The sequence below is a fragment of the Cotesia typhae genome, unplaced genomic scaffold (assembly GCF_013202065.1).
Source record: "Cotesia typhae breed Kobodo isofemale line unplaced genomic scaffold, CoteBio_Ctyphae contig_123, whole genome shotgun sequence".
In the NCBI taxonomy this organism is placed as follows: Eukaryota; Metazoa; Arthropoda; class Insecta; order Hymenoptera; family Braconidae; genus Cotesia; species Cotesia typhae.
In genome coordinates this window covers 2855810-2875000 of record NW_027423715.1, presented here as the reverse complement: position 1 = coordinate 2875000, position 19191 = coordinate 2855810, and the positions used below count along the sequence as shown (strand labels likewise).

Here is a 19191-nt window from a genome sequence, read left to right as displayed (position 1 = left end):
GGCGGCTAACGGATTTTGCTACTGCGCAGTAAGTTCGCGCAGGAAGACGTCTCCCACTTTTCTTGCTTTTCAACTGATGATAGTGAAGTTAGCTAACAATTGTGAATTTTTTTAATTTTTATAATAAAAAAGTAATTAAAAAATTAATAAATAATAATAAAAATAAATATAATAAATAATAAAAAAATTTTACTAATTTTAAAAATTAAACATGCAATTTTTTAAAAATATTTATACAAGTGAAAATTTTTTTTTTTATTTTTTTGTAATAATTTAAAAAAAAAAAATAAAAATTTTAAATGTCGGCTAATTTAATTTTCATTATTATTTTATTATTAATTATTTTAATTATTTTAAAATTATATAAAAAAATTTCTTATGTCAATTAACTTCAATATCAACTGCCGAGTTCTGACTGTCATTTGATCACACAGGAGTCCATGTTATTTTTTATTAATCGATCGTATAAATTTATCCGTAAGTTTTCCTTCTATATTATATTGCATTGTATGTGAGTTTATCAACATCTTTTATTTTTTATGTTGTTACAGATACTATTATATATTATTAACCGTGATACTGGTGTTGCCACGCGTCAATCGCTGGAAAACTGAAAAATTATTGAACAAGATACTACAATTATTATAAATAATTAAAAAATAGCAATAATGTCTATCGTAGCAGTGCTGAAGAAATTTTTCAACGAGTACAGCAAAAGTACACCCAAGAAACTTAAAATAATTGATTCGTACTTGCTGTACATTTTACTCACCGGTGTCATACAATTTTTGTATTGTTGCTTGGTTGGCACATTTCCATTCAACAGTTTTTTAAGTGGATTTATTTCATGTGTTTCTTGCTTTGTTTTAGCAGGTAATTTATTTTTGACATTTATTTACTGTAATAACCTCATGAAAATTAAATCAGCTGACATCTGAAAATTTTCAGAATTTTTTTATGACAACAAAGCCATCAAAAATATTTTTAATGATTTTTATTGAAAAAATTAAAAAAAAAAATTTTACCATCATAATTTATTTGAAAAATATTTTTATAATAATTTACTAAAAAAATCTTCAATATTGTCAGATGTCTGTTGATTTTAATCAAATTATTTCAATTTTTTTAACTTATTTATTTTGTTAAATAATTACTAATATTAATTTTTTTATTGCAGTTTGCTTGAGATTACAAGTTAACCCGCAAAATAAAAGTCAATTTTATGGAATAAGTCCTGAGCGTGGATTTGCAGATTTTATTTTTGCCCACATCATCCTCCATCTCGTCGTAATGAATTTCATTGGATAATTTAAATATTTAATATCTAAAAAATCACTAATTGAAATTATACCTAGACGACAAAAACCCTTTGCACTATTTGTAATAATGAAATAAATTTATTATTAATAATTATTATCTTATTATTTCAATAGATTTAATCACGCAAGGTTTATATAAAAATAAACTAAATATTAGAGCATTTGTTTTATTATTATCAATATTTTTATACAGTCAGTTCGTTTACATATTCATTAATTTTATAAATCACTTAACAGTCTAGCAAATTAGACAAGATAATAATAAATAAATTAAGTGAATAAAAAATAAACATTCAATTAATTATTCTAAAAATCAGAATTCTTTCCGGTATTAAAAATCACTCCAGCAATTAATTTACAAACTTAGAACAATTTTAAGACTAATTTTTTAATTATCAATTAATTTTTTAATTAAAAAAAAATATCTAATAATTTTTTAATAAAAAAAAAAAATGATTAAAATAAATAAAATAAAAATGAAATAATATTTTTAATGTATAAAAATCGACAAATTCATTAAATATATCCTAAAATTAATTCTTTAATTCTAATTAAATTTTATCACAAAGCAATCAGCTAATTAATCATACCATATAATAATTAATGAATTATTTTTAAAGAAAGCACAACACATTTAATTATTATAATTTATCGTAGATCATATTAAGTTGCGTAAGCATATTAATAAATTTCAAAAATAATAGTAAGATCAATAACGATTTAACTTATTTAATACTTTTAAGATACATTAGATATTGATTATTTATAATTAAATATTCACTCATTACTTATATCTACGTTGCTTCCACATTTCTTATTTTTTCAGCTTAAATATATAAAACATAAACCTCATACAAATCTCTCAGATTTTAATCATCAGCTCGTTTACAAACTTTTTTTTTACATCATAATTAATGATCGGTAATTATTACAATGGATAAGTATTAAATTATTTAGATTAAAAGTACACTGCCTTAAAAAGCTTCAAAATAATTTTTTTTTTAATATAATTTCAGTGGAATAAATAATAAAAATTATAATATTGTTTCTATAATAATTTCACGGATGAATAATTGTAAATAATAATAATAATAATTAAAAAAAAAAAAAAAAAAAAAAAAGTACAATCTTCAAATATTTTATAATTTACAAATTAATATAAAATTAAAATATTTTATTTTAAAAATAAAAACACTCGTTTTTTAATTTTTAAAATAAAAATTAATTATGATTATAATTTTTAATTAATTATTTATATAGTGAAATATTTTTTAAATAAATGAAATAGTTACAACAAAAGCCGAGTGTATAATTGGCACATGAATGACAAATACACGTTAATTAAAATAAATTTTAAAATAAATAATTATAATTATAATTAAGAGTAATTATGACAGCCTTTTTTGACAGATTTATTGTCGAGTAATTAACTATAGCAATTGCAAGCTTTCTCTAATTTTTAAAATCAATAATTTTAATAGTTTACTTGTTACAATTTTTTTTTTAATTTATAAATTTTAATATTTCAATGGCTTAATTTTTTAAATCTTGCTCTGTAAAATTAAATTTAAAATTTGTAATGATTTTTTATGTTTTTAATAAATATAAATATTTACTGGAGTATTTAAATATTTTATTTTTAAATTATAAACTCAAAAATACTCAACGATTGGTATTTTCAATCATTAACAGTATGATCTAACAAGTTTATTTTTTTTAACACTTGAATGAAAAAAAAAATAAAATAAAATAAAAATTATCAGAGCAGATTTTAGTAAATATTTATTCAGGCATAAAAAAAAGTGCTGTTAAAATTGTCGAAGTGTTTCATCAGCCAAATGCTTTGAAATGAAAATTTTAAATTCGGTAATTTTTTATGAAAAAAAAAAAATAATAATTTATGAATTCCTCAATAATTAAGTACTACAAACATATAAGTGAACAATGAAATATTATTGAGTTTAAAAATTAGTCTTTAATCTGTTCTAGTGGTCGGATTTATTTGAGCTGCTGATAATTATAACATTTACTCAATTTTCTAAATAATTACACTTATCAACTTTAGTACTTTTAATAATCAAAAGCTCATTGAAATTTAATTTTAATTTTTATTTTCTATTAAAAAAATTTACTCGATAATAATCGGCAGATTTAATGCAAGGCTGAATTTATTTAACATTCTCTTTAGTAAATCATTCAAAAATTTAATTTATCTTAAAATCAGCTGTCATTTTTAAATATTTTTTGTCCTTTGATTAACTTGATGTAGAGTTTTATTTTAAGTTTAATCTTGCATAAAAACACAGCCGTTTGTTATTTATCATTTATTATAAATATGTATGTTTTTATTACCATTATTTTGTTAGCTTTGATATTTAAGTTAAAATTTTAAATGATAAAACATTAATTAAATGAATATTTTTTAATTTGTTTATACGCCTTAAATTTTTTTTTTTTTAAATTCCGATATGCGCAACTTTGAAAATTTATTATTTTTAATTTTTCCGTTTTTATACTTTGCATTTAATTGACAAAAATATATACATCATTAATATATATTGTCACAAATATAATTACTGATTATTTTTTATCTTCAACATTCAATATTTAAAAAATCAATTGATCTTACTTTAATAATTTTTTTTTTTTTCGTACAAGACTGATGAATAAAAAATAAATTTTTTTTTTATTTTTAATTACCAATTTTTTTTTAATAATTTTACTCGAAAATAATAATTAAAATAAATTTATTTAATGAGTTATTTTAAGATCTGGACTCTATTGAATTGTCAGAACAAATTCCAGATGATGTTGACTCAACTTCAGACTTTCGGTGTTTCTCAAGATACTTTCGTCTTGCTGTCAAAAGCATATGCTCTTTACGACGGTGTAATATTCGCTCACGTTCACTTGAACATTTTGAAAATCTTCCGCCAACAGTTGATGGTTCTTCAGTTTGACTAAAAAGTTTATTATTATAATTATTATAAAAAGCTTAATACTTAATTAAATAACAATAAATAAATATTTACTTTTCCACTATTTGAATAATATCTTTACTTGGTGACATTCTAAAAAAAAAAAAAAAAAAAAAGTATAAATAAATTTAAACCAATTTTTTAATTTTATGATAACAAAATTCATTGTAAAATATTTACAAGAAAAGGAAAAACTATAATGTGATACTTTGTAACACATGTTTGTTGATTTTGCATTGACCTACTTAACAACACGATTTTATTATCATCTATTCGATAATTATTATTCATGTATTTAGTAATTTATAAAAGTCAATACATTAAACAATAATAAATTAAATTAAGCAGCAAAAATCAAAAAATAATTTTAAGTTTGTCATTTTTAATGTTTTTTTTAAATATGTATCAAAAAAAATATATTAAAAAAAATTAATTATGAAAAATACATAAAAAAAATGAACAATTAAAAAAAAAATAATTATCACAAATTGAAAAAATTTCCAAAAAAATTTATAAATTAAAAAAGAAAAAAGTTTTTAAAAAAATTATATAATCTAAAATTCTACTGAGTATAATTCAAATTATACGGGATATTTTTTCGGATTATATCCAGTGTAATCTGGGGCAGTATAACCAGAAAAATTATTTAGTCAAATCGGAGTAAAATTACTGTAAAAAAAAAAAAAAAAAATAATAATAAATTACCTATCAACAACAGGTGCATCAAATTTGGGATCCCACGTCTTTGAAGTAACTGGACTAGGCAAAATATGATTACTACTAGTTTGAGTTTGAGTCGAAGTTTCAGGCTCGATCTCGCCAATCACATGATGCAGCAGCGTTAACCTATCATCTAAGATATTTTCTACTGTTAACTCGACAGATCTGGTGATTCTCAAGTCTTCTAATACAACATTCCGCGGGTAATGAGGAAATAACTGTAATACCTAAAAATAAAAAAAAAAATTAAAATATGTATGATAATATTAAGAGTAATTTAATTTTCGGGAATACTGATCGACTTACTTGTCTTGCCATTGCATCCAGCTGAGAATTGCTGTGCGCCAAGGTAAGAATGTCACCTCGCAGACGATTATGCGTAACTTCGACAGAGAAACTCGGCAGCCAAGACACGTACCGCGAGCCGTCAAAGTGAAAGAAGTGATTATCATTTCTGCCGACTGATGTCTGTGATTCGGGTGACTCTGGTCTTAATTCTACTGTGCTATCGCGTCTATTAGCCTGCATGCTCAATGTCAGCCTGCATGTCGGACACGAGGTGTCTTGTTCCAGCCAAGATTGCAAGCAGGAGTTGTGGAACAAGTGGCTGCATGGCAATTTTCGGGCTGAGTCCATTTTCTCCCAACATATTGCGCAGTTGTCGCAATTTTCGGCTAGTTCTTCTGGTGCGGCCATTGGGTAGCTTTAATTTTTAATTAAATAATTTTTTTAATAAATTAAATTAATTTAATAACAAATTTTTTTGTTAAATAAAATTAATAAGAAGTTTTTTTACAAATATGAAAATCAAATAAAAAAAAAATTGATTGATATTACACTTAAAAAGCTAGATAACTAAAATGTTATTTTTATGAGTTTAATTAACATAAATTTAACAATCTGAATTAATTTTTAAATAAAATGTGTCATGTTTAACAATTTTTTATTAACTAAAAACCAGTTGAAATAAGTCGAAAACCACTCTAAGAATTTTAATATCCAAACAAAGCTTATTCTAAAAATATAAATTTACTCAAGCATCTTTCTACCCTCGACTGTAGTCAATTAAAATAAGAAAATATGTATTTTTAAAATTATTAATTTTCCAAAAATCTATATTATTAAGAGACCTTTCATTTGAGTACCCACATCGATTTTTCATATATTTATATATATTATATATATGTAAATATGAAAAATATATAAAAATGCATGTAGATACTCAAATGAAAGCTTTTGATGAGTGTAATACCGGGATGAGCTTATATCTTTAAAATTCTTTAATTTTTTCATTAAAAAAAAAAAATAGTTATTACGACTGTATAATTGAGCAACTTTACTGGCAAATAATGAAATTTAAATTCCAGATAAGATAATAAATACATACTTTTTCTCCATATGGTTTAATACTGCAAGATAGTTCCTGTGTTTAGTAATTCTACGTTGAATTTCATGAAATAGGAAGCGTAACTGCATGCATATTACAAGCGACGCCATACTAAGTAAAATGTTGCTCCACAACAGCATGTGAACATGGTGAAGAAAGTCAACTGCGAGAACAGTTAATTCGCAAATTAATTCCGTGTAATAAGCCAGCGGTCCACGTTTGTCTGATGACCGGGGGGGCGATGATCTCGTGTCGTAAAGGTGAATTGCGTATCGCAGCATCACGTGAGTTGTACGAACTGCCAGCAGGATACACTGGAAAAATAATCCATTTATTAATGATTATAATTATAGTTTTCTAAAAAAAAAAAATTACTCATTAAAGTGCATTGAATTTTTTTTTTACTTCAATTTTTTTCAGCGGTTTTTCAATTACTCTAATTGGTAATTATTGCAACTGAGAAAAATCAAGTACAATGTTGAATTATCAAGTTTTTAATTACAGTAATTATGAGTATGTTTTTACTTTTTTTATCGCATGCATACATTTTATTAGATTCAGTTGTTGAGTAAATAATTATTACCGATATTCGAAACGAGATATATCATTAAATTATTATTAAAACTATCGACCTACTTCTGAATTAATCTAGTGCTCGATAATTTACATTTATACATTTATTATTCGATGTGAAAAAAACTACCGTTAATTTGAAGCAAACTTTTTTGCAGTGAGTCATACGTCGGAATACATACATAATTCGACGATATTCAAGTATTATACTTTTATTTTCGTTGGTATTTATTTATTTATTTATTTATTTATTTATTTATTTATTTGAAAGTGGAACCAAATTTTGTTTTTTAAAAGTTCCAAAAGCGGTTGGAGTACAGTGATATTAAAACTATACATAAAAATGGCATTGTTTAATCAAGTAAATAATTTTGAAGAATTTTATCTTTTTGATTGGAGTAAAAAAAATTTTTAAATTAGAAAATTTTTCTTGGTTTAAGTTAATTTTACTCGATTAAAAAATTTTTTGTCTTGATTTATGACAATTGAACTTTTTTAAATTATTTTACTTCATTCAAAAATTTTTCTCTTGATTCAAGTAAATTTTTTGTTCTGTATAAAAAGCGGGTTATTTTAAAAATTAACATTCAAAATTTTTTTTTTATTAATTTTATTTTATTTTATTTATTAATTTAATAAATAAATAAAAAGTATGAAAAAATATCCAACATACTAAATATTTATAACTTTCTACAAGCTACAGATTTTTTAAAATTAATAGCTTACAAAAAAAGTTTAAATTTTAATGAAAAAGTTCAATAAAAAAATTTTTATATCACTTGACTAATTATTTTCCGTGTAAATAATTAAATTAAATTTTTTTTTTAATTATAAAAGTAAAATAAAATAATTCTAAAAGTTAATGAGTGAAAATTGTTAAAAGCACTTTTATGTTTTATCCACAACTTTGCGAAATAACATTGTGGGGTTTTAAAGTAATAATTACACCGCTAATGTAATGCGTGTTCTATTGTTCTATTTTGAGCTGAGGGAGCATCTGCCCGGAAAATTCAATCGTTAAATTTGCGGGGTGTTGTTTTACACTTTCCTGAACAAAAATTACCCGGTCTAATAAATTAAAGTCCGTCATTAAAATTCTAAAATTTACAATTATAATTTAATTGCATAAATTTAAAGTTACATTTCATACTTTGTAAGCAAAAAAAGTTATCTAACACCCAATATATGACAAAAAAAATTTATCAGGTGAATGTAACACAATAAATAGCTTAGAAAAAAATTTTTTTCAATTAAATTATTAATTACACATCCCAGAATAATAATTAAACAATTATTGTCTATGAAAAATGATTAATTACTTGTTATGAATTGTGAGTAATTTAAAAATAAAAAACAAAGAATTTTCCCAACAATTATTGAATAACACGTAATAATTTTTTGCAACTGTTATATAAATTATGAAGGTTAAAAAACTGTATATATATTTATGTGCATTCTTGAAATTTTTTATTTTTTTATTGCAAGAAAATAATAAATAAAAAAACTTTCTATAACCACGACTGCAAACCGGCAGACCACGAGCAGGAAAGAAAAGAGAAAGGTGCAAATAAAAGATAGAATAGTGTCGGTTGATGCCCCAGACCTTTGAAATAAAATTATATTCTTTTTCTTAAAGGTCATTCACCATTATATCTAATTGCCTTTTTTTTATTTCATTAATTTTTTAATTTACTGTTAAAAAAATTTTTTTTGTTTATTTTTGCTAAAATTAAATTTTGAAAATCATTTTTATCAATAAAATTTTTAATAAGCTTGATAAAAAAAATTTTTCTTTCCAAATTATAATTAATATATTTGTCGCAACACCGATGGGAGTGTAACTGCCATTCTATTGACTTTTACCCGGTCATGTTTGTCACTTGAACGCAACATCTGATAAAAATCATGGGATATAAAATAAATAAATAAAAAAAAAATTGTTAGTGTACACAATATAATTTTCTCGTTAAATTAATCGACCAAATAAAGACGGTAGATCCTCTAAATTGTACATACAATTGCAAGACACTTATAATGCCAATATATATGTTGTACTAAAGCTGGGCTTTAAAAACCGCATAAATGCATTGCCGTAGTAACGCAATGTAAATATGTGTATAACTAATGTCGTATCGCTTGGAAACGTCATTGGTGTTTTATATATACATACACAACATATGTATATACTCAGTTGTCTATAACGGTAATAACTTGGACAATCTCTACAGTATTCACAGTTAAATCCACGTTTTTACTTTCTTATCTTAATTATTCTTTTATATTTTTACCTTCAACTGCCTTACCTTCAACTATAAATTTTTCTGATAACATATGCGATTATTTGGGAGCCTCACAAGTTCTTTTGAGTTAATCAATATACGGAAAAAATTTTTAATGAATGAGTAAAGAGCGTTTAATAAATAAATAAATAAATAAATTTTTAGTTAAGCTTAAAAAAAAATTTTATGTTGATGATTTTTAATTTAAAATTAATAGACTATTTTTTTTTTACTTAAAATAAAATAATTAATAGCAATGTAAAAATTTAATTTCGGTAAATATTGAGTAGAGTAGTTTGGAGAAAATTATTAAATATTATACAACAGCTGAATATGGATAAATAGTGGAAGATTTCCTTGGCACAGTATCATATAAAATGCATATAAATTTAAAAGTTTAAGCTCAAGATAAAATTTTTTCTGGAATAGAAAGTTATGCAACAATTCATGAGTGTATTTTATATTTAATGTGGATGTATGAACATAAATGTTTTTTCTCGGTGATTGTTGACCATCGTCAAGGATCAATACCAAGTAGTATATAAAATAACAGCGTCGACGACGACGCATGGTAACAACTTACCTCAGCTGCCATAAACGCATAAGTATTGAAGGACACAAAAAATAAGGCTGCTGCTGTCGATATAAGTAGCATAAACAAGGATAGAGCCAGGATCGCCGCGAGTAAGCCGAGAAGACGTGCGTGACTCCATCCGGGTGTTGTTGGCGAAAAGGATAACTGTAAAATAATTATTTTTATATTTATTATGATCTCGTAAATTAATAATAATTTATTTATTCAAATTCAAATTTTTTTTGTTTAATGATGATAATATGCAGTAGCCTATCGGATCCGACTCTTGTTTACCAAAACATTGGACCGGGTTCGAGTCCGGCGTACGCCAATTAATATCTTGAATATTTAAGTGTGTTATTTTGCTCAGCCCTTTTTCTTTATTCAACAAGTAAAGAAAAAAAATTAATAAAATTTGTATTTTGTAAATAATAAATTCTAAACAGTAAATTTAATGTAATACAGTTAAAAATTTTTATGTTAAAATTTAACGCAATAAATGTTAAATTTATAAATAAAAGTGTTAAATATTTAACACAAAATTTTTTGCTGTGCAAAATTGCGTTTTTTTTTTTAAACATTAAGTGCCATATATTTTTTTTTTTTTTTAAACATTTTTCCTCTTTTAATTATCTGGTCTTACAAGAGTCGCATATTGTTCGCGTTCTAATTTTTCTAGCCGACTCAAGGACTGCTTCTTTTCATTCAGCGGCTTGTTAGTATACGTTCACACGACACACTTTGCTCGGATACAATAAAGATTTGGTCCGCCGATTTTAAAGATTTAAAATTAATCTATCATTCTAATTTCATATCAGTTGAAGTGGACTACTGTGACTTATTTTATTTATTTCACGTCTCTGGATAAAAAAAAAGTTTAGCAATTATTTTTTTTAAACCACCATCTGAAATCAATGTCAATATTTTTATTGATATAAATTAAATATAAACAATATTTATCGGTGTTTTCAGATCGATAAATTTAAAATATTTAAGAGGGAATAATCTTGTTAAGAAAATCTAATAGACGTAACCGACTTATTTGCCATTGACTTTGATATGACGCATCCGATTAATAATACAACTTAAATAATAAAATAAAATTTATATGGTTTATATTATTGAATTTAAAAAAAAAAAAAAAAGGATTATGTATTAAATAAATTATAGAGCAAAGAGTAATGATCGTGGTTTATAAAATAAATGCGAAGTTAATCAAGGCTAATCTTCGATTAGATTGGCCATTAATCCTTGTCTGGCGTTGAAATATTCGCTCGCCACTCATTTTAACTGTGTCTTACCATATAACACTATTTTATGCTCTTTCTCTTTTACTGGAGCTTTTAATATCTTTTATAACTGTACTTTAATAAATAAATAATAATAATAATAATAATAATAATAAAAATAAAATCTAATCATACCAGCCTGTTGAATATAAAATTACATATATTTTATTTTATCCAATGAAATTTAACAAAACATTTAAGTGTAACATATTTAAATTTAGGCTGGTGCCAGTGTTGTTATATTTTACGAATTTTTATAAATATATATCTATATATTGTTTTTTTTTTAATTTAAATGCTAATTACAATAAATCACAGTACTTTTACAAACCTGTTTTTATCTTGATAAGTTTTTATTTTTTACCCGTGACGATCAAATTAAATTTTTATCTTTGACAAAAAATTTTTTTCTGCTGTTACTTTGATTCTAAGAACATATGTGATTAGACAGGTTTTTCTAAATAATAATAATGATAATAATTTTTTTAAATGTGAGTAAAGTAATTAGTTGATAAGTAACTAAGCGTAATTAAATGTACTTTAATTATCATAAGTAAATCAGCATCACTTAGTAAAGTTAAGTTTTCCGTAGGCACATAAATATTTCAATAAACTATCTATTAAATTTTAATATAATTTAAGAAATTTTTTTCTATTAATTGTTGATTGAAAAAAAATATTTCAAGGCTCAAAAAAAAAATATTAAATATAAATAAAAACATTTTGAATCTTAAATTTTGTAAATTTTTTTTTTTTTTTTTTTAGTGTCTAGACTCGGAATAATTTTTTTGAACCTCATGAATGCAAGGTCAGTTAAATTGTACAAACAGTATTAATTTGTTTTTTAATGGTCTCAGCATGACAATTCGTAGCCGAAATATCGGACATTAAATAAAAAAAAAAATACTTTTGATTTCAATTATCGGTTAAAAAAAAATAAAAATAATTTAAAAATGAACAACATTACAAGATAAAATGATAAAAATCACATGAATAACTTAACTAAGATTGTGTTTACAAAACCTTGGCAATTGGCAGTACAAATAAAGTGAAAAGTATTGATTTCTATCAGGAATTCCTTATTATTGTTATTGATTATAATATTATCGAAGGTTACTTGATTTGAATTTGAATTTGAATACATGGCAGTGTGTGTTTGTAATTGAAAATAAACGGGCTTGCGTGGAAACATAATAACTTAATATGTAACATTTTGTACTCACGTAAACGAATCGATCTTTACAGAGCTGGCTGAGAAGACCCAGAAATCCAAGTGCAGTGAACCAAGCCCACCACAAAACGATCTCATCAGCATATTGAACGTTCAGAACACCGAACACAAATATGAACTTGTAGAATATAAAATTTCCAAATTTATCTTTTAGATGCTGTCGCTCTGATGCTCTTAATTCTCCGAAGACAAATTTTTGAATCGTTTTCCCAAGAAGAATCAATGCGCAGTAAGCTATGTTCATTAATGGCTGAAACAAAATTATTAATTTATTTTAATTTAATTAAAATGTCATAAAAATTGTAAAAAATTATGGATAATTTTTAAATAGCTGTTTTAGCTAAAACAAACAATTATTATTATTATTATTATTATTATTATTATTATTATTATTATTATTATTATTATTATTATTATTATTAGTTAAATAATAAACCATCTAACAAACATTAAAAAAAAAATTTTATTGATTAAAATAAATCCTTCCATAAGAGAACGTAAGCTTTATCTACGTCATAGTATATATTATATATCAAGCATTGTGTAATTTAGTAATAAAATTAAGTCGTTTAACATATATTAAAAAGATGTTTTTTAACTAACTACTAGAATTCAAATTTGCGCGCGCATGAATTTAAGATTTGCATATATTTTTATGCTTTGATATATTTGACCAATCACGTTACGAAAAGTTTGATGCTACATACATTTCATCTCAATTTTATTATGGGATTATATTAAATTGTAAAGATTAATATAATGCTGATGACTGATGATTATGATTAATGATAATGACTGATTACAAATGTGTTTTTCAGTATATCGTTTACCACTCACTTCATACAGTTGTGATTCACCATTAACATGTTGATTTTAATTTATTAGATAATAAAAATAAAATATCTAGGTATCACACAGATTATATTTCCTACATTTAATTCTATAAATACTAAATTTATTTATTTATTTTATCACTTCCTGGTTTTGTACATATTATTCATATTACTTAATAAAAATAATTCTTTCATTATTTTTTTGATTTTATTCATTGATTCAAGGTCCTAAAAATTGGGTTTGGAGGACAATATTCGGCAACTTGTACGAGGATTTAAATTTAACGTTTCAAATTTTTTAAATGCTATTTATTAAAAAAAAAAAATTATTTTTTTAACACAAACTTTTTTAAACAAATTTAGAGCCCTAAGAAAATAATTTTAACAGATTGATAACAAATAAATAAAACATTAAATGAACAATCGATGGCGTAGAAGTCAATGTACAGCATTAAATATTATTATAGTTTGTTTATGTCAACTCATTCGGGTCATTGTGAATATACGCTCATTAAATCAGTAAACAATAATTAAACAAGTTTGTTACTTGCAAATTCCGAGATACTAATTCATATTTAATTGATTGAAAGTTCTAGAATTTTTAAAAATGTCATCAGTGTACAGAAATTTTTATTTCAATGATTGAGAGCTAATTTTTAAGGGTCTAAATTTGAAATTTTTGAATGTTATTTCTACCCGATGAGTAATAATAGTGATGATTGATTAAGAAAATATTCAATATCCAATTATGATAATTAATCTTGTTATTTTATTGATTTTACGAAAAAACGAGTTTATTTTTACATTTAAACTGTGTCAAGTCTAAAAATATCTTATATATTTTCGTATAAGTATGTGTAAAAAATAAAAAAAATAAAAACTAGACAAAAAGATCATAGAGAAAAAGAAACTGACAAAATTTACACAACGGATTTCCGCACCAGTTGGAACTGCAAACTGCAACGTGATTCATAACATGAAAATAAAATATTTAAATCCCACGAAGAACAAAGTTGATAAGAATTTTATTCGCTATCTTTAAAAGAAGCTATTTATAAAGAATTTAAGAATTCATATATACAAATATAACCTGTAATTCATTTACGTTAAAGATTTTTTTCACGATGTGTGCATTATAAAAAGTAGATATGCAAAAAAAATGTATTTAAATATCACCCAGTTGTTAATTAACATAAACGTTTAATGAACTTTTAGGTAAGTGGAGGATAAAAATAGAAATTCAATAAATCTTTTTTTAAATGTAAAAGCTTATTTAATTAATTATAAAAAATTTTATCCAACTCTTGGGAATTAAGTTAAGTTAATAAATTATTTATTGAATTATTAAAAATGCTAAATTGTTAGAAAAGATTGTCGTTGATTGTTAGAGTATATGATTTTTTAATTAGAAAAATTTCACAGAAAAAAAAAGGTCATTTGAGCTAAGAAAATATTTTTTTTCTTAATTATTTTCTTGAGCGAAAAAATAAATTTTTTTTGACACAAGAAATTTTATTTAATCCAACAAAATTAATTTTTCTTGTCTTGAAAAAATTTCTCTCTTGCTCCAAAAAATTATTTAAAAAAAATTGCATTTTTAGTTTATTAAAATTTCTGCAAGACAATTTTTTTTTTGCTATAATTTATTTGTTAAAAAAATTAAAACAATTGTGAAGTGACAGCTAAATTTAATGTAATTACAAAATACGCAAATTGCTATATTAATATTTATTAAGACGATGTGTCTATTTAAAAAATTAATTAAAAAAGCTTTTAAAGTCTAGATTAAAGATTTAAAAACGTGCTAAATAATTTCCCGTTAAATTTATCCCATCAATTTATTTTTCAAGGGCAAAACCGGAAATTGATAAAAATGAACGAATTTACTGCGTATAAAATAAAAATTATTTTCCACATAAAATTGTATCGTAAATTTATGAATTTAAATGGCTTACACCTTCAGAAAAATAATTGCAAAAAAAAGAAATATTAATACCGCAAACCGCAGAGTTTATTATACTTGATAATAAGTTTATAAATAAAATAATAAAAGATAATAAGAAATAAATTATCGAACAAATCAATAACTGTTTTATAATTATGATTACTCACACGTTTATAATTATGCAATTTTTATAATAGTTTTACCAAAGCGATTGTACAACTGAGCAAACAGAAAAAATTCATTATTACTGTCACCGCATCACGTAATTATTTTTTCATTGATCAATCTTAACAGCTGCTTAAATATTTAATTTAAAATAATTAACATCAGATCGGGATTATCATTAGGATCATTACAAAGAAATAAAATTATTCGTATTCAAGACACGAGACAGCATTCATAATTTAATGCTCGAAAATCTTTCGCAATTATCTTATTTATGTGGGTGTAATTTTTCTTCACAATTTAATTCAATGTTTCTCTCTAAGTTACATCAAAGCCCGTTTTTATTGTGTGGGAAGTATTGTAATGCGGGTTTGCGTACATCAATTCTTGGTACATATAAACGCAACACATTTTTATTTTTAAGACAGCGGTGTAATGTATAATTTAAAAGCAGCGAACGTAATACTTTACTGTTATTCTGGTTCTAGATTTTCTGAGAGTTTTTCCATCAGTAAAGAAAAAACTGAAAATTTATTCCAAGTAATAGGTACAAGCACAAGTATAAGTATAATAACATATGAATGTATGAGTAATTTAATTTCTAGGGTAGGCCGACCTGGTGGATAGTCGTTATTTTCAGTCGTTCTGGAAAGTTTCCTTCTATTAACATCAGAAATGATGGAAAGAAACTAACTGGTATTGAAAACAGTGTGCCTATGTGTAGGTCGTTACTCGCGAAAAATATAACTATTTATATCTATGTTGAAGATTTTTTTATGGCTTATCTTTCCGACCAGTTTCTTGACATAAACAATTATTTCACAGGAGGAGTATATAATAACCAGGAACCCGTTATTCAAGAATCAATAACATAATGAATAAGAAATGTCATCTTAACAATATATTTATTATTTTGACATATTTATATAGTCACTGAAAATAATAAAAATTTTTTTGTTTGCTAACGTGATATTAAATTTTGTAATAAAAATTTTCGTGTTAAAAATTCTGATTTTTATCTTTACATCGTCTTAATATCAAAAAAAAATTTTTAAATAAAAATATCGAGTGAAACATTTAAAATTTTACTGTCAAGATAATTAGCTATTTTTTTCTAATAATTAAGGAATTAAAATTTTAATTTATCTTTGAATATTATTGTCACTAAACCTGCAAAAAGTCCGAGGAATTTTTTTGTAATATCAGTAGTAACTAAAAAGTAATTTTCTGAGGCTGTCAATGTTTACGGATCTGAATCATAGATGATATTTTTATTTCTTTAAAAATATTTGTATACATTATTAACTCGTGTGTATTTAAATTATAAGTTTAAAAAAAAATTTAATGACTTTAAAAGGCTTCTGTCGTTTTGATAAAAAAAATAATTCAAGAATTTTTTAGCTCAATTATAGCTTTAGTATGTTTTAACACGAAATCGCACACTTCAAGCGCAAAGGTGTGGCTATTGAATTTTTTAAAAACAGTAATTTATCTAATCAAGTAAGATTAAAAATTTTAACTACTAATGAAACGGAAAAATTTAAATATTTTCAAATTTCTTGGCACATTCTGTTGACATAAAGCAAAATAATAATAAATATAAGGATGGTAATATACAGCGGTATTAAAAAATAGAACGAACAAGTCACAATGATACTGCAATAAAATTAGACGTCATTCGGAACAGAAATAGTCGTATATATTAATTCGCATTTATTAATAAAAATTTATATCACATATAAATCTGACAAGCTTATCGTTTTATGCTATCATTAAATGACTTGTATAAGTAATTCAAACTCATTAAATGTCACTCTACACGTGTCCTTCTCCCGCGTTTCGACTGACTAAAATCATATATCGTGCAAATATTATATCGTATATCATATATTATATTAATAGAGGCTTAACAATGACTGCTTATCATCCGAAAAAATTGCAAAAGTCATTTTTACTTGTACTGCAGAACATACGGATCTTTTAAATACAAGCCAGAAATTATAATAATTTATTTAGATAGTTAAGAGATAAAAAAAATTTTATTATTTTTTGGTATTTATATTATAAAGTAAGTGTTTCAGTTAAATTTAGAATTATTTCAAGTTTTGACCTGGATTTGTGTCTTCTTAAAATTTCGGATGGTCAATTTATTGTGATAAATTTTCAAAGTATTTTTTAACACCTTAAATATATTTATATTGTAATAAAAATTTTAATTGAAAGTTTTTTTATTCATAATTCGTAATTATCGTCACTAATAATAATAAAAATAATATTTTTACATTTAATGTTCAGAGAAAATCATTTGCCCTGTGAATTTTTAGTGATTGCACTACACTACTGTGCTATTTAATTTTCTACAAATAGGTACGTATATTCACGCGAGAAATATCAGTTTGGAAGGCATCATTAAATCTTTTTCTACGGCATATATCATTAGATATATGTAGTGTACTTGTAAATACACGAGATGAAGTCTAAAAGCAATATAAGCAAGTAGAGAAAAACGACCTTGAACTGCTCACGGCGTAAATCTAGTCAAGCACTATTGTATAGTCTGACTTGTTAAGCACGAATACCACGTTGTGTATTAAATAAATAACATCTGTTTTACAAGATTGAGGTAAATTTAATTTAAAAATTTTTAGATTATTACTAAGGAAGAAAAATATTTTCTTTTAAAAAATTGAAGAATTTTACGGATATTCAATGAAAAATAGAATTTTTTTTTTAATTATTCAAAGGGATTCGATCGTTGACACGTGGCAAGTTGTAAATTATTAATCATGAATTGCGATATAAATTTTTCATTACTGAGAATTTTTCAAGAAGTCGGCAACAATCGGATCCCCTTAAACCTAACAAATATGTGTAAAATGAATAAGAAAAAAAAAAACTCACCCAAAAGCAAACGGGTTCTTGAATCATACAGGCAAGAAGTTCTTTCAAGTGCATACCCGGTGTCCTCGAGTCATGTGAACCATTCCCGCTTTCGGTTCCATTATTATTTTGATTGTGGAGGGTAATCGGAGTATTATTTGAGCGACATCCAGGATCCTTAACTATCTGAGCTGCATAATAAACCGAACATGACCATAAAGCAACACTAATTACGGTGTAAACTCGGAAACTGGGAACTGGTAATCGGGCTAGAAACACCGTCGGCATTGTCGCTTTTTTACTTTCGGCTCTTTATTCGCTCTGAAAAAAAAAAAAAAATAAATAAATAAATAAATAAATTTTTATTACATCACCCATTTTTTAACTTTTATTATTGTTAGTACTGGCTTTTGAACGGTAGTTTTATTCGCTTATATACCAGCTGTAAAAAGAAGCATATTAAAGAGGCTGCAGTTTAAGTATAAAGTGCATTTAGGAATTATGTATGAGAACAAATTGATAAAAAGTCGACTTTTAAAGATCTTGTTTTTACATTAATCTATATTATCTTTGTGGTAAAATTATACATGCACTTATTAATGAGAACAGAAATTAATTATGATATTGATAAATAACAGAATGTATTTTAAATGTCCAGCAAAATTGATTTTTTGTGTTTTATAATTTTTTTTTAATTAAATAAAAGTTAGTAATGTTTTATTATGGTAATATTAATGACAGTAGGTGACAATTTTTTGGAGTCAAAAAATCCTGATTAAATTAATTTTAATTATAACATACAATTGCAATGTAAGTACTTAAAAAAAAATCTACACTCAAAAAAAATTAATTTAAAGATTATAATTATTAAAAATATTTATTTAAAAAAATTAATTTAAATAAAAAAAAAAAAAAAAGATTAATTTAAGAGAAAAAAATTTTGAATAATAACAATAATAATAATAATAATAATAATAATAATAATAATAATAATAATAATAATAATAATAATAATTGG

At 23.9% G+C, this 19191-nt stretch overlaps 2 protein-coding genes across 3 annotated transcripts in view; one reads left to right on the top strand and one right to left on the bottom strand.

Annotated features, from left to right (window-relative positions):
- Positions 1-559: 559 nt before the first annotated feature.
- Positions 560-1410, top strand: Dad1 (dolichyl-diphosphooligosaccharide--protein glycosyltransferase subunit). The gene is made up of 2 exons (XM_074257895.1): positions 560-873; positions 1178-1410. The coding sequence occupies exons 1-2, from the start codon at positions 669-671 to the stop codon at positions 1306-1308; spliced, it is 336 nt and encodes a 111-aa protein (XP_074113996.1). The 5' UTR covers positions 560-668; the 3' UTR covers positions 1309-1410.
- Positions 1411-2023: 613 nt separating this feature from the next.
- The window catches only part of LOC141536977 (E3 ubiquitin-protein ligase AMFR), a 59199-nt gene continuing 42031 nt past the window's right edge, over positions 2024-19191 (bottom strand). For both annotated transcript variants that reach the window (XM_074257822.1, XM_074257814.1), the window contains 8 exons: positions 18195-18494; positions 12343-12600; positions 9840-9995; positions 6405-6718; positions 5324-5720; positions 5003-5244; positions 4352-4390; positions 2024-4279 (listed from right to left, as the gene is read on the bottom strand). In XM_074257822.1, the coding sequence (XP_074113923.1) occupies positions 4084-4279; positions 4352-4390; positions 5003-5244; positions 5324-5720; positions 6405-6718; positions 9840-9995; positions 12343-12600; positions 18195-18461 (1869 nt within the window). In that variant the 5' untranslated portion in view covers positions 18462-18494 and the 3' untranslated portion in view covers positions 2024-4083. The remainder of the gene's footprint in view (positions 4280-4351; positions 4391-5002; positions 5245-5323; positions 5721-6404; positions 6719-9839; positions 9996-12342; positions 12601-18194; positions 18495-19191) is intronic.